Raw genomic sequence first — 14,819 nt, 5'->3', positions numbered from 1 at the left:
ATAATAATAACTTTTAGAAGGAGAGACACATTAGAGATAAAGCAGTATAGACTTCAGATAAACAAAACTACAAATAGAAGAAATCTTTTTTTTTATCTAAATATGGAGGATGCCTATCTGAGACTGCATGGTCCTAAATGTGATACTCCAATCCCACATCATAATATGGTATTGTTTATAGGCATTTAGGCAGCTATCTAAGAATGTGAAACATAAGCTTTTCACTCACGTGGACCAGTCTGCACCATCCATGTTGCTTTGTTGGTGTTTGCCCAACGTGTGATTTTGTAAAACTTAACTATTAATATTATGTAGTTATATTCCAATTACTACTAATACTAAGTAGCCACAAACAACGACACATAACTCACCAACTACTAAGGTAAGGTCAGATCAGTAAATTTAATTCTGACAGACAATTAACATAATGAATTCAAATCCTAATTTCACTTCCAATTCAAATCCAAGTCAGAACCCTATTCTTGTAAATCTTACATAGTGTTTGGGACAAATGAATTCCATGAAAATTCTGTCAAATGCATTGCCATTCTCAGAACATAAAATTTCAAGGGATTCTTTGCAACATATTTGGAACCCAATGACGTTGCAACCATAGTTTTAATCCCATGGGATTCATTACAATTTGAAAAAAATTCTATAAAAATTGATAAAATTTTCAAATGAATTGTTTGTTTGAACTACAAAGTAGCCAACCTAAACTCTTTAGGTAACCTTTCTCCAATCATTAACTATTGACATTCTAGACTTATTATAGACTCTTAACATATATTGTATCGAACATGAGAATTCATTTGTAATTGTCTCTTTTACCAAATTCATTTCATCTTTTGGAACAATACATCTTGCAAATGAATATTGTAATAGAATTCACTAACAATGAAATGAATTCTTGTCCATTTTATTCTGAGCATAGCACAAAATACAAATTTTCCAAATCCCAACCAAGCTTACTCCTCATATCTTGAAACATATTCTGCTTACATGTGAATCGCAAGAAATTACAGAACAAATTCTAAATAAACTAACCACTGTACATAGTATTTCTTCACAAAATCCAGAGGTGAATCCACCATGATATGGTCCACAAACCAGATCTCCGATATTGAAGCAAAAAGATATCCAATTGATATCCTCTGCAAATTATACAAGCATGTTAAATTTGACAAACATATAAGAGTAGTACTTCACTTTTAAATCTAGAATTTATTGGATCAAACAAGTTAAATGCTTCCAATACAAAACAGCTATAAACAATCAGTTCAAATGATGTACCATGCAACTCAAAGCACTCTCCTATTCATGAATATCTTAGCCACTAGTTCATGTACTCAAAACTCATCACATTGCCAATTAATCTCTAAAAACCCATTGAACCATCATTGGAATTACAAGTAAAAAGGGAAATCCAAACATTTCCACAAATTCACATCTAGTTACATGTGATATATAAATCAGGCTTACATCTAAAGACTCTTAACCCACCTCGTGTATGGTGCTTTACTATTTGAGGAATCAAAATCAAGCAGCATAAGAGCACCAGCATGAAGAAATATGTAGATCAAAGGACTTGCAACTAAGCAGTGAGCACGGAACAATAAAGTGCACCAATATAAATGCCAAACTTAATAACTGACTATTTATGAATATCACCTGTAGCACACCCAGCCAACGTATCTTGCCCACATCAACCCCATATGTTAAATGGTTACACCCATGGAAATACCCACCTAGGTACATTCCAAGAAGAAACACAAAGCCAATTTTATTAGTAAATATCAACAAGTGAAAGAATACATAATCAAGTCCTTAATAAAAAAAAAAAAGGAGAGTGGGAAACATCTAGCACATTGTAATCTAAGAATATAATACATCTTATTATAACAGTTGTACAGAAATATGATAAATTAGTGGTAGAATGAGTAGAAATAGGGGAGAGCCAGGAGACCCAAAAACGACTTGGAGGGAAGCAATATCAAAATATTTAACAATTTTGAATATTGATGTGGAACTAGTCTCAAAGAGAGGTGAATGGCAAAAAAGGATCCATACAGCCGATCCTAGTTTGGGATTATAATTTTGTTGTTGTTGTGATACGATCAGAAAAATAAACTAATGAGCAAAAAATAAAAAGAAAATTTGAAGTCACTCACTCAACTTGAAATGGATCATGATTCCATAGAATAGGTAGCAACCTACCTTGCAACAATAAACCCAGAAGAAATAGTTTCACGGTCCTTAGTATGACTTTCTTTGTTGCCAATGGTTTGCTAGATATTTTCTGCATGTCATCATGACTGAATAAAATTAATTGACATGCTCGGGAGAATCTAGAAAGCATACCACATATAAATACTTATGAATGAACAAAGGTTTGATTACATGTCATTTCTTGCATTTATCACTCCTCAATGCTAAAAGTTCCCAAAATTATGGCATAAAAACCTGTTCACTCTTATATGCACCATTGTCTAAATTAATGAAATGCCTATATCGAAGGAAACAAGAGGCAGAACTAAAGTTTATAAGAGGACAGCTAAGTTTAACATATAATTATTGAAATAAATGCGCAGGGCCAGACAGCTTAAAAGGAGGTTTGATTGTCAAGTACAAGTATTGTCTCCTTCTATTGTATACACTATAAATAAAACTCAAGCAAAATCTAACACAGAAATGCCACTCCTATGGCAGAAGGAAAATTAACAATAATAATTTCAATAGCCAAGGATTGAAAATTTGAAGTAGCACAACCGCATATCATATGTATAATTGAATCACGAGTTTAATCTCAAACCTTAAGAAATTCCCTTACCTTAAAAACCAAAGCTATAGAAACACCAACACCAAAGAGGAAAAACGGCATCACAAAATCAGCAAGTGTCACGCCAAACCATGGGGAGTGATTAATGGAAGGCAAAGCTCCTCCAGCATCATCAACTAAAATCATGAGCTGTAATAAATTAAATTCAACTTATATTTGTGAGTGAATAACAAACTGAATCAAGCGTTCAATTATTCTCAGAATGCACTGTAAACATCTTGGGATGTCAATAAGCTCCAATTGTGTATCTTCTGTCACTAAGATCCGAGTAACTCCATAACATTGCGTTGCCAAAACAATCCTACGTAATATATACATTCCCTTAATCGCTACACAAATCTAAAAATTAACGCTCAATACTATTCCCACTCGCTATAATTGAAACAACGCATGTCACTAATTTGAACTAGCAAGCCAAGAACAAAAACTGTCACCAGCGCATGAAATTGAAGTTAATCTTATCACGGAATTGTGATTATTAAGGTTCGTACCGCGACGGTGAGTCCACGGAAGACGTCAAGAGATATAAGCCGTTGATTAGGCGGCGGCGGCGCTTCCGCTTCGTTGGATGATGAGGAAGGTGTGATCTCTTGTTCCCGCCGATCAGTAGGCGAAGTATTCTGGAGGAGAAGGGGTTGCCGTTGTTCGTCTTCTGCCATTATGATCAAAGCAGCCATCTCTGTCTCTTGACTGGTATGGTTTTATTTCGAGGTTTGTTTTCAGTTGATGCCGCTAAAAGCAACTCCTTCAAGGGGCACTCTCTTGCTCATTTCCTCTGTTGACCAACCTAGCTTCGCCAGTAATATTCATCTTTATTTTTTAATGATTTATTAATTTAAAAAACCATAAACTCTATATTCTAAAATTTATTGATTTCAATCCAATTATTAATATTAATATTTTTTTTTTTTTCGGGTGAAAGAGAGAAGCCTCACGAGAGGCTAAAGGTGAAGCTATTTGTGGAATTAGCATATAAAATGTTAAGTGAAGCTATTTTTGGAATCATGATTAGCCCTGTGCAATCGGTCGGTTCGGTTTCGAACCGAACCGAACCGATAAAACCGAAAACCGATTTGTTGAAAATTTTAAAACCGAAAAAACCGATTCTGAAGGTATAACCGAACCGAATCGAACCGATAAAAATCGGTTCGGTTCGGTACAAACCGAAATTTTTTTTTAATTTTTTTTTTAAATTTCAAAAAAATAATTTAATAAACATTCTAAACATTTTCAGATGAGAAAACTGACATACCAGAAAAAAAAAAAAAGAGAAAAATTGCAGTAATTTGTAATTGATTGAAGCAAAAAAAAAGGAAATCCAGCTGCCCCTCCATGCATTTTGGAGGGTCACTCCAAAAGTCCATATACATATACATCCAGATATTGAGTTGAGGAGATTGTTTGCCCAAGTCATGATATGTTAGAACAATCTCCAAATGTATTTTCCTTCTAATGTATTAATCACTTCTAATGTATTTTCCTTTTTTTTTTCCCTAAAAAAGGAAGCTAAAATAAGGCTTAACAGTAAATAGGAAGAAGAGAACCATATTTAAAAAAGAAAGTTCAGATAATGAAGTGAAAAAAAATGGGGATATTTTTTTTTTATTATTGATAAAATGGAATGGTGGAGAAAAAAAACAGTATTAATAACAACATATGTTTATCCTTGTTTAGCTAACCCTCCCATTAAGTAGCCACCGCAACAGTCATCCAATCTCCCACAAAGCCTTCCAATTCTTTCTGTATACATCACATATATACATGTACAATATCCTCTTCTACCAGCCTGCCACTCTCTCTCTCTCTCTCTAATCAATTTTACATCTGTTTTCTCTTTTCCTTTGTCCTTTTTCACTTTTTCTTTCTTAATCCAAGTGGGGATACAATAACAGGCTGGCCTACAAGAAAATGAGGGCAAAAAAAAGAAGAAAAAGCCAAAGAGCATACAAAAAGCAAGAGGAGGAGGAAGAACGTGGAACCAGAGTAGTACCTCTGCTCTCAAGAGATCAGTCCACGGTCGGCGGCGAAACTCACCAAATTGACGGGAAAGAGGTTGATGGTCGACGGTCAGCGGTCGGAGGTCGACGTGAAAGAGAAAGAGAGGCCAGGGGGATGAATCGGGATTCGAGAGAGAGAATAGGGTTTCGGGGGGGAATCGGGTTCAGGAGAGGAGACTGTAGAGAGGAGAACGAGATGAATGAAATGAAGGGAAGGGGTTCAGGGGCTGGGCTGCTGAAGCGTACGATAGGCCAGGCCAGGGCTCGGGCTCGGGCTTAGGCATGGGCTTGGGCCTTGCCAAATCGGTTTTTCGGTTTGATCGGTTATTTAACATATTTAAACCGAACCGAACCGAAAACCGAATAATTTTAAATCTACTAACCGAACCAAACCGATCGTACCGATTAACCGAACCGAAAAACCGAAATTAATCGGTTCGGTTCGGTTTTTCGGTTTAAACCGAAAAACGCTCTCCCCTAATCATGATCCATTGCTCGGAAATGACACAAAAAAATAAAAAGTTGTAAAGAAAGAGAGCGAAAGTAGAAGACAATGCCAACGAGTGAGGCTCCTTTATCTTGCCGCATAGGATTCCTGACCATGTACATATTTTCAGTTTTGGTTTTATTAATTTTTGGGTTTTTCGGTTTGTTAGTTTAATGGTGTGAGTTTTTTTTCTGGTTGTTGGAAAGTGTTTGTAGGTTGTTTTTCTTCTGCTTATCGGAGGAAGAGTGGGCTAGTGATAGTCAAGGCCAGAATTTTGTCATTAATTCACTCGGTGACTCCATGACCATATCATGACCATATTAAACTTAAAATGTATTAGCGATCCAATAGTGATCGGTTTTGGATATTTTCTTATAGTATCTGCACGGATTGTCATTGACTTACTGTTTTGGTTTGATTATTGAGTAGCAAACAGTGTGATGGATGGTTCTGTTGAGCGGTCACTTGCTTTGCCGTCATCAATCATCCGGTTGGAGTGGGACTTTGGTGGGCGGTGGGACTGGTTGTGGTTTTTCTAGCATGTTTGTACTGCTCTGGATGCTTTCGGGTTGAGCTAATTTTATTTCGGAGTGGACTGATTTTATGGTGTGCAATTACTGTTCAAGTTTGTTGCGAATAACTGTCCAGACACTCCAGATCCAACCACACATTTCTATAATTCATGATCAATTTTGGGATTTCTGACTCCATGTTAAAGTTGGGACTGTTCCACTGAAGACTATTATCCAAAGTATCAATTACCGCATAACCAAGTTATTACATGTTGCACCTCTAACAAAACCAATTAAAAATCTTTCAGGACCTATTCTTCTCAAGGATCCATAAGAATATCGAGGGCTTCTTAAGGCAGTCAAGGCTGCTTATTAGCAAGGTGCAACTAGAGAATCAGTGTGTTTAAGAGGAATATTTCTAATTCCAGAGGCAAAGAAGCTGGAGAATTGCCCATCCAACCAGAGTGGAGTGATATTAGGGACATGGGGCCATGTCCCTCTGAAATTTTTAAAATTATAATTTTATTTTAATTTTTAAATAAATAAAATAAAAATTATTTTTTTTAAAAAAAATTATTAGTTTATTTCTATTTAAAAATTATATAATTAAAATATCATTTTATATTTCATGAAATTAAATTTTTTAATTTTGTTATAAAAAAATTCATTAATCTATCTCTAATATTTATATTTGTTAGTCTATATAATCTTAAATACGTATTATTTAATATGTATTAATTTAAATATACATATTACTTAGCCTTTATGGCTAAAACTAAATTAATTTGACTAATAATTTTTTAACAAATTACTAAATAATTTAATTTTATAAAATATAAAATATTTTATTCAATTTAATTTAATATAGAAAAAAACTAGTAATTTTTAAAAAATTTAGGAACTTAATAATTTTCTCTCATATATAAAACCACAACCACAAATATTATTTTTCCAACATGCACCTTCTTCTCTATTATTTTTCTGAACAAAAAATTTACTTTTATTTTTCAAGATTTCAATTTAAGTATCTTAATTTTTTTTTCCAAAATATTTATAAGGCATTTACTGATTATTTAATTTATTTTGATACCATCACTTTTTACTTTTTACTGTAAAAAGTGATAACTTTTTTATTTCACTCTATTTATATGATTGGAATTATATGTTTAACTATTAAAATTTATGAAAACAAATTTTAAACTTAGTATAAAAAAGGGTTTTATGAGTAAAGATTAAAGTATTTAATAGCCTTTATGAACAATTTAGATTTTAAAAATATAAATTCCATTCCAATAAAAGAAAGGAATTCTATAAAATTTCCTCATTCTTTTAGTTAATTTTATTGAGTTTAGATGAAAATATATAAATTATAATAACATCGTTACATACTAAATTATGTTTAAGTGACACATTAAATCGAAATATTAATAGATATAAATTCAATTAAATTTCAATATTTTTACTTAAAAACTGAATAAGTTTTATTTGAAATTTTTAATTAATTAAATTCATGTATTATTATTTAATGATAAAATTTTTTTCATTTAATATAATATTATTTTTTATAATAATTTTTTTTTATATAATAAAATTTCATTTTTATAATTATAAAAAGTATTTATAATATCTATATATCTTTTAAATTTTTTGTAATTAAAATATTAATTTTTTATATTTAAATTATAAAAAATAATATTTTATTATTAAAAATAATTTTATATTATATTAAGTCTTATTTAACTCTTACAATATTAATACAAAATTTTAAATTAATCTTATTTAATCATTAAATAAAAATATAAGAACTTAATTGTACTTACCTCTAAATATAAATGATTAACCTCAAATTACAAGAGTTTCTTAGAGCCTTTCTTTGAATGAATCTTATATTCCACAAAGAAAAATTATTTTATATTAAAAATTTTATTAATAATAAAAAAAATAATTTTTAAATTTAAAAAATATATACTTTTGAAAAGAATTAAAATCATCCATAATTTTTAAAATAATTTATTTGAATTATTATTTTACAAAATAATCACTTTAAATAAAATTTAAATAACATTCATTTAATTTATGAATTCAGGCACCTGTGAAAAAATCCATAGTAAGCCTTTTTTTTTTCCTTTTCTGAATTATCTTTATTATAGAAAAAAAAAAGATAAATAAGACTGTTGATCAACCTCAATGAAAGATTTTAAAAATATTGTAGTGTCCCATGTTAACTGTTTAAAAAAAAATTGATAAATTTATAAATAGTTAATAAAAAATATTAAATAATTTTTATTAATTATTTTAGATTAAATAAAAAATAAATATAAAAGTAATTTGAATTAATTCGAGCCACAGTCTTATAAATCTTAAGAAATCATTGTAATATGCTTCAATTTGTCAATTTTTTTCCAGTTTCTTCTCATCTAACTTTAGAGACCAAATCTAGTGATTGCTTTTTCAACTCAAGTAACCATGGGCAACACAAGACGTGAAGCACTTTGCGGCTTAAATGCTCCACCACCTGAAGCTGCTCTTGAAGCTAATGGTTAAACATATGTCAAACTAATAAATTCTCTTGAAATGCCATAGTTTACTTGTTCTCTGGCTCTTGCAAATATAATCTTTTGCCCGATAAAAAACAAAACAAAACAAAGAAATGCCATAGTTTACTATTGAAATCATGAAAATATTTACCAGTCAACCTAGAGCTGAGAAGGGCACTGCCCATTTCTCTAGGTTGAAAAGTACTCTTTTCTTGAAAGGAGCATAAGAACCAACGAAAAAAAGCTTCACCGAGTTAAAATGATGGGAGGGAATGAAAATTCATGAGAGAAATTTCTTCTATTTTTTTTTCGTTTGAAAAATTTCTTCAAAAATTTAGTGAGAGAAAAAACAACTTTCGTGTGTAATTTTATACTCTATTAGTAGATTTTTGTTGTGAGATGCCATAAAATGATGAGAGGAAGCAAAGCATATTCAAATTAAAAATAATTTATATGGCTAAAAAAAATAAAAATAATTTATTACAAAAAAATGATTATTTAAATTGCGAGACACATTTAAAATATATATTCTCTTGAGAAAAGCATCATCATTGACGACGGCGGTACGTTGGATTGGACTACTTTTGAGCCTTTTCCAACTTCAAATTCAAATTCAAAAATTACAGTGGCAGTTTTCGTTAATCCAAACCAATCCAGGCCCATTTTTTCCAAAGGCTACGTTGCAGTTGAATATGGCACCCCCTCCGTTGCGATCCACTCAAATTAAAATCCAAAAACCCTTCCCTCCCCTCTCTCACTCCCTCCCAAGCTCTCTCCCTCTCTCAAACGTCCATACTCATTTTCTCTCACAATCAGTCTCTGCGTTCACCTTTGATTCGATTCCAGTCTATTGCCGATCATGTCGCTGAGGCCGAGCGCAAGGACAGAGGTACGGAGGAACAAGTACAAGGTGGCGGTGGACGCGGAGGAGGGGAGGAGGAGGAGAGAGGACAACATGGTGGAGATCCGGAAAAATAAGAGGGAAGAGAGCTTGCAGAAGAAGCGACGCGAGGGACTGCAGGCCCAGCAGCAGCAACTCACCTCCTTCTCCAATTCCTCTACTACCGATAAGAAGGTATCCTTTTCCTTTCTCTTTCGAATTTGTCTCTATATTTCGCTGCTCTTTTTGGATCTTAGTTTATCTTCTTTTTTTGTATTCCGATTGGATAAAAAATTATTAAAACTTGAAAGCAACATGTTTGTTTTTGTTTGTCGAATTGATTGGAAGGTTTAGAGCTGCTAATGTTATAGTGAATCATATTCAATGTTTGTGCTACAGTAGCTATGTTGTCTGCTGTTTTGGAATTATCCTTTCATGGAGGAGTTGAATTCAAATTATTTTGGGTTATAATGGAGTGCTTTCTTAGATTTGCTTCATTGATTTGTTTTTCATCACAACCAATCTCAATATTAATACATTCTTTCTTTTTTTTTTTTTCTTTTGAGATTGGTTGTGATGTTGGAATCAAAGACTTGCACACGCTAAGGCCTCCATACCACCATTTCTCTGAACTTCATTCAGAAAGATGAAAAGGTTGCTTCAATTTTGATATTAGATCTGGGAGGTTTTTTGAGGAAACAAGTGAATTAGCTTGAAGGAATATTATTTACTCTCTCTCATGGTATACATCACTAATGCTGTTGCTTTATGAATAAAGAAATCCATTATATATGCTATGATTCAGTGGCTTATTTGATTGATATGCTTGACTTTTTGTGTTCTTGCACTTCCCTGGTTCTGTGAGCTTATGTTCTTATTACTTTTGTCGCAGTTAGAAAGTCTTCCAGCAATGGTTGCAGGTGTTTGGTCAGAAGATAGGAACTCACAGCTTGAGGCAACCACTCATTTTCGAAAGCTGCTCTCAATAGGTTGATTTTATCTTTTATTTTTATTTTCTCTGTTGTTATGCCATTTTGCATAGCATAATTTCTTGCTTTGAATATTCTTTATAGAACGTAGTCCTCCAATCAATGAAGTTGTACAGTCTGGTGTTGTTCCACGTTTCATTGAGTTCCTTGCAAGGGATGACTTTCCACAGCTTCAGGTTTAAATTAACGTCTAGTTTATTTTCTTTTTGCTATATGTTCATTATTATTAAATTACTAATTCATATTTCTTAAGTGTTCTGTTTTAATGTTGGTTTTTGTTAGTTTGAGGCAGCATGGGCTCTCACAAATATTGCCTCCGGAACATCAGAAAACACCAAAGTTGTAATTGATCATGGGGCTGTGCCAATATTTATTAAGCTTTTAAGTTCACCCACTGACGATGTCAGGGAACAGGTAGATGACCATATTTTTATTTATTATTTATTTACCTTTCTAACTTTTCTTTGTTCAAACTATTTTCTGTTCTTGCAAACCAGATTGTTTCATTTCAAGATTTTCTTCTTTCTGGAAATTATAGGCTGTCTGGGCTCTAGGAAATATTGCTGGTGACTCACCTAAGTGTCGCGATCTTGTCCTTGGCTGTGGGGCTTTGATGCCATTGCTTGCACAGTTCAATGAACATGCAAAGCTTTCTATGTTGAGAAATGCAACCTGGACGTTGTCTAACTTCTGCAGGGGCAAGCCACAACCTTTATTTGAGCAGGTTTGGATTTCAAGATTCATTGTTGGTTGGAACTGTTACATGTTTTCTCCTATAATGATAATTGTTAATAGTATATATACTGTTGATATTCATTGAACAGACAAAGCCTGCTCTTCCAGCTCTTGAGCGTCTTATACATTCGAATGATGAGGAAGTCCTGACAGATGCATGCTGGGCACTGTCTTATCTCTCAGATGGAACCAATGACAAAATCCAAGCTGTTATTGAGGCAGGGGTCTGCCCCAGGCTTGTTGAACTTTTGCTGTAAGCAATATTTTTTCTACTGATGTATTTGATATGTACATTTCTACCTGTAGTTAGCTGTGAAAACTGAAATGCTTTTTGCATGTTGTTTTGTTAGTCATTCATCTCCAACAGTGCTCATTCCTGCATTACGTACAGTTGGAAATATTGTCACTGGTGATGACATGCAGACTCAGGTATCAACTTGTCATGCTTTGCCGTCCCCACCCCCTAATTTCTCTATATTGATTTGGTGAACTTAAATACTAAAGGGAAGAGATAACCTTTTCCTATAAATAAGGAAGCTGAAAATCATGTCATGAACTCAACACAGAGGAACACCTCTTACAGTTAAGGAATTAGGAAAGACCACTACTTAAGTGGGGAACATGGAAAAAAAAACTCAGTGGAGAACATGGCGGACTCAATCTACAACCTTGGCAGCAACTCATTCATGTTGCAAGAAAAACAAGAATTTCTCAACTGCCATGTTTAGTTGCTTTGACCTGGTCTTGCATTTCAATATTTTTCTTTCTTTATATGTGAATCCCCTTGTATATTAACAAGGGTCTGCTAACATTATCCATCATCTTACTTTTTATTGCAGTGTATGATAAACCACCAGACTCTTCCATGCCTTTTGAACCTCCTGACCCATAATTATAAAAAGAGCATCAAGAAGGAAGCATGCTGGACAATCTCAAACATCACAGCTGGAAACATAAATCAAGTACAGGTGAGCTGGTCTCTTAATCAATGTCAGTTTCTTCAGCCCCCTTGTCCAACTGCTTCAAGATGCTGAGTTTAATTATCTTGTGTACCATCACATTAGTTTGTAATATTTCATGGTTTTCATCTTTTGATTATTCATAAGTATAGGAGTTTTTGGAATTTGGAGGCTATTTGGAAGCTACCCATGACTAGTTAGCTTTAATTGTATGCTATTAGCCCATCTATTGAAGTGTACAGTGTTGTAGGATAACAGTTTGAAATGTGCAGGCCATAATTGAAGCTGGTATCATTGCGCCTCTTGTGCAACTGCTTCAGAATGCTGAATTTGAAATCAAGAAAGAGGCTGCTTGGGCAATTTCAAATGCTACTTCTGGTGGTACCCATGAACAAATCAAGTATATTTTCTTTTTTCTTGATCAATCTTTTCATTTAATTTCTAAGTTTAGTTGATGTGTCACATTAAAAGGTTGTGCTTTGTTTATGCTTTGTAGATTCTTGGTGAACCAGGGGTGTATCAAACCATTATGTGATCTCCTAATATGTCCAGACCCCAGAATCATCACAGTTTGCTTGGAAGGACTTGAGAACATCCTAAAGGTTGGAGAAGCTGAAAAAAATTTAGGCAATACTGGAGATGCGAATCTGTATGCCCAAATGATTGATGATGCAGAGGGATTGGAAAAGGTTGAGAACCTTCAGAGTCATGACAACAATGACATATACGAGAAAGCAGTGAAGATTCTTGAGACATATTGGCTGGATGAGGAGGATGATGATGAAGCAACACATCAGGGTGATGCTCCCGTAGATGGATATAACTTTGGAGGAAGTGAATTTACTGTTCCTTCTGGTGGATTTAAATTTAGTTGAGGTATGCAACTTGTTTTCCATGAATGGTAAGCTTGAGATATTGTTTCTGTTTAAATGTGATCGACAAGTGACAGCCCTTCTGGCATTAGGTGTTTTTGCCTTAGGTTGAGTTATAATGAGTCAATGGTTGGTCAATTTTGTACATAGGTTGTCTTCGTAAATTCCATAAACAGTGGAATCGGTTAGCTTGTGGAAATTGGTTGGGAATTGGATGTTGTTGATGACTTAAATCGTCATAGTTGAGGACTTGAACCCTCGAGAGAATGTTGATGAGTATGAGGGGCCTTTTTGGGTGAGACTTAGCATTTAGTTTTTTTAATTATTTCGATAATCATTTATCCTTTTTTTTATTTGTTATAATTTTTAATCAATAAAAGTTGGTTAATTTTGTAATTTATTTCTTTGAGCAATTTAATTTTGTAGTTAATGTCATGTTACTAACCTATGTAGAAATTTACAGGATATAAAGTCTGGTGGAATGAAGCTGAGAGTCCTGGTTCACGTTTTGGTTGGGTGGTGGTGAAGGCACTTTCCATTATGTCCTGCTTTAGTCCAACTTCAAATGGGATTGAATGATGCAAGGGTTTCAAGACAAGAAATGGTTAAAGCTTCTCCGATCAATTGGCAATGCTGGTGGAAACTACACAAACGATCCTTTTTCTCTCGTTTTCCATTCTATCATTTTTTCTTCTTGTAGTTCTTTTGATTCCTGGGTGGACATGTGATGCTGCCCATCGTTCTCTAACAGTATCTTCCTCGATTTTTTTTTATTATTTTTTTAAAATAGTTGTTAGAGCAATTGTTTGAGGGGAAAAAAAAGTTTACTGCATTCAGAGGTCTTTTAGAGACAAATTGCGAGATTTCGTCTTTCCTATTAGAAAGATGTATCGATTTTATCTCGAGATTAATGTCAACAGACAATGATTTTTCTGCTTCTTGAATCTTGAATAGTAACTTCTATCATTCAAGCATCCAGCTAATATTTTCATTGGAAAATATAATTATTCTGATCATGAAATACTTATTTTATATTAATATTTTTCTTAGGTTACATTTATATTTGTATCATATCTATGTGCATATCATAATTCTAGAACTAGAAATTCGCAGTGTCATCAATTAAATTATCTAAAGTAGGATCATTTAATTGAATGTCAATTCATTATCTAATTAATGTTTACTTGGATGAGTACAATAGGATTATTTTACTAAATGAAATAATAAATTAATATTAATTGTACAGTCAATAGATGGAAGTATAACAATTTATTTGAATGGTGAATTTAATCAGAATGTACAAATTTCACATAAAAATAAATTAAGAGATTAAAAGCATTACAAGAATAATTTAAGAAATAATTAAGTAGAACGTCAAATAAAAAATAAATTGCACTTAGATGTGAATTCAAGAGTGTGTTTACCATGATTGTGTAAATTTAATTTTTGAGGAAAATATTTTTTTTATTATTTTTTCATTCGTCTACTAGCCATGCTTAACGGCCTCTTTACAGTATCATCTGTCTTTGTCGGATAGGTTCGTACGTACGAATGGCATCAGACGTTTTCTCCTTGTCAGGCGGCCATTTAATTTTTCTCGGCGCACATGCATGCAGAGGTGACTGGGTCTGCTCTTCTTCCTTATATCACGTCATTGGACTGAACTCGTGGTTGGGATATATGTACTTGTGAGTGACCCGATCTGCTCTCTGAAATTATGTCTGAGTCGAAGGAGTCGGCCCGACCCTAGAGGAAAATTTCCTGAATCTTGAACTAAGACAGTCTTCACGGGCTCAACCTCCTATTTAGACGCGTGAAATCCGGTGGTCATCCACCGTGAATCAAGATTTATTTAAAAATAATCATCTAATATAGAACTTGAAACAACTTTTTTTTTTTTTCTAATTTTAAGTACTAATATAGGAGTATTGTCGAACGAACCGAGCCTTTTACAAGGAAGAAATATAAAGGTGGCTACTGGCTAAGGCTAACTAATCGATTAACCAATCAAT

At 33.3% G+C, this 14,819-nt stretch overlaps 2 protein-coding genes across 6 annotated transcripts in view; one reads left to right on the top strand and one right to left on the bottom strand.

Annotated features, from left to right (window-relative positions):
• The window catches only part of LOC110614443 (heparan-alpha-glucosaminide N-acetyltransferase), an 8,339-nt gene extending 4,678 nt beyond the window's left edge, over positions 1-3,661 (bottom strand). The window contains exons 1-5 of the mRNA XM_043957013.1: positions 3,331-3,661; positions 2,831-2,968; positions 2,218-2,299; positions 1,672-1,748; positions 1,048-1,154 (exon numbers count right to left, since the gene is read on the bottom strand). Of these exons, the coding sequence (XP_043812948.1) occupies positions 1,048-1,154; positions 1,672-1,748; positions 2,218-2,299; positions 2,831-2,968; positions 3,331-3,516 (590 nt within the window). The 5' untranslated portion in view covers positions 3,517-3,661. The remainder of the gene's footprint in view (positions 1-1,047; positions 1,155-1,671; positions 1,749-2,217; positions 2,300-2,830; positions 2,969-3,330) is intronic.
• A 5,403-nt stretch (positions 3,662-9,064) lies between these two features.
• On the top strand, positions 9,065-13,744 carry LOC110615748 (importin subunit alpha). 5 transcript variants are annotated; one of them, XR_006350848.1, is made up of 12 exons: positions 9,065-9,447; positions 10,145-10,241; positions 10,326-10,417; positions 10,524-10,655; positions 10,780-10,965; positions 11,066-11,229; positions 11,327-11,405; positions 11,816-11,944; positions 12,208-12,335; positions 12,432-12,836; positions 12,958-13,102; positions 13,271-13,744. XR_006350848.1 is itself a non-coding variant. In XM_021757828.2 (11 exons), the coding sequence occupies exons 1-10, from the start codon at positions 9,232-9,234 to the stop codon at positions 12,808-12,810; spliced, it is 1,602 nt and encodes a 533-aa protein (XP_021613520.1). In that variant the 5' UTR covers positions 9,070-9,231; the 3' UTR covers position 12,811; positions 13,271-13,744. The 5 variants fall into 5 exon arrangements, 3 of the variants coding, with proteins under 3 accessions (XP_021613520.1, XP_043813011.1, XP_021613521.1); XR_002488073.2 differs by having other exon boundaries at positions 9,066-9,447; positions 12,432-12,811; XM_021757828.2 differs by lacking the exon at positions 12,958-13,102 and having other exon boundaries at positions 9,070-9,447; positions 12,432-12,811.
• Positions 13,745-14,819: the final 1,075 nt, after the last annotated feature.

This window comes from Manihot esculenta, chromosome 5 (assembly GCF_001659605.2).
Source record: "Manihot esculenta cultivar AM560-2 chromosome 5, M.esculenta_v8, whole genome shotgun sequence".
Lineage (NCBI taxonomy): Eukaryota > Viridiplantae > Streptophyta > Magnoliopsida > Malpighiales > Euphorbiaceae > Manihot > Manihot esculenta.
The sequence above is the reverse complement of the archived record's forward strand: the minus strand, read 5'-3'. Positions and strand labels throughout refer to the sequence as shown.

Excerpts from the sequence above, each read along its gene's own strand:
- LOC110615748 (XM_021757828.2), top strand. The coding sequence starts at position 9,232 with ATGTCGCTGAGGCCGAGCGCAAGGACAGAGGTACGGAGGAACAAGTAC. Across the intron at positions 9,448-10,144 it reads CCTCTACTACCGATAAGAAG|TTAGAAAGTCTTCCAGCAAT; the intron begins GTATCCTTTTCC and ends CTTTTGTCGCAG. Across the intron at positions 10,242-10,325 it reads TCGAAAGCTGCTCTCAATAG|AACGTAGTCCTCCAATCAAT; the intron begins GTTGATTTTATC and ends TATTCTTTATAG.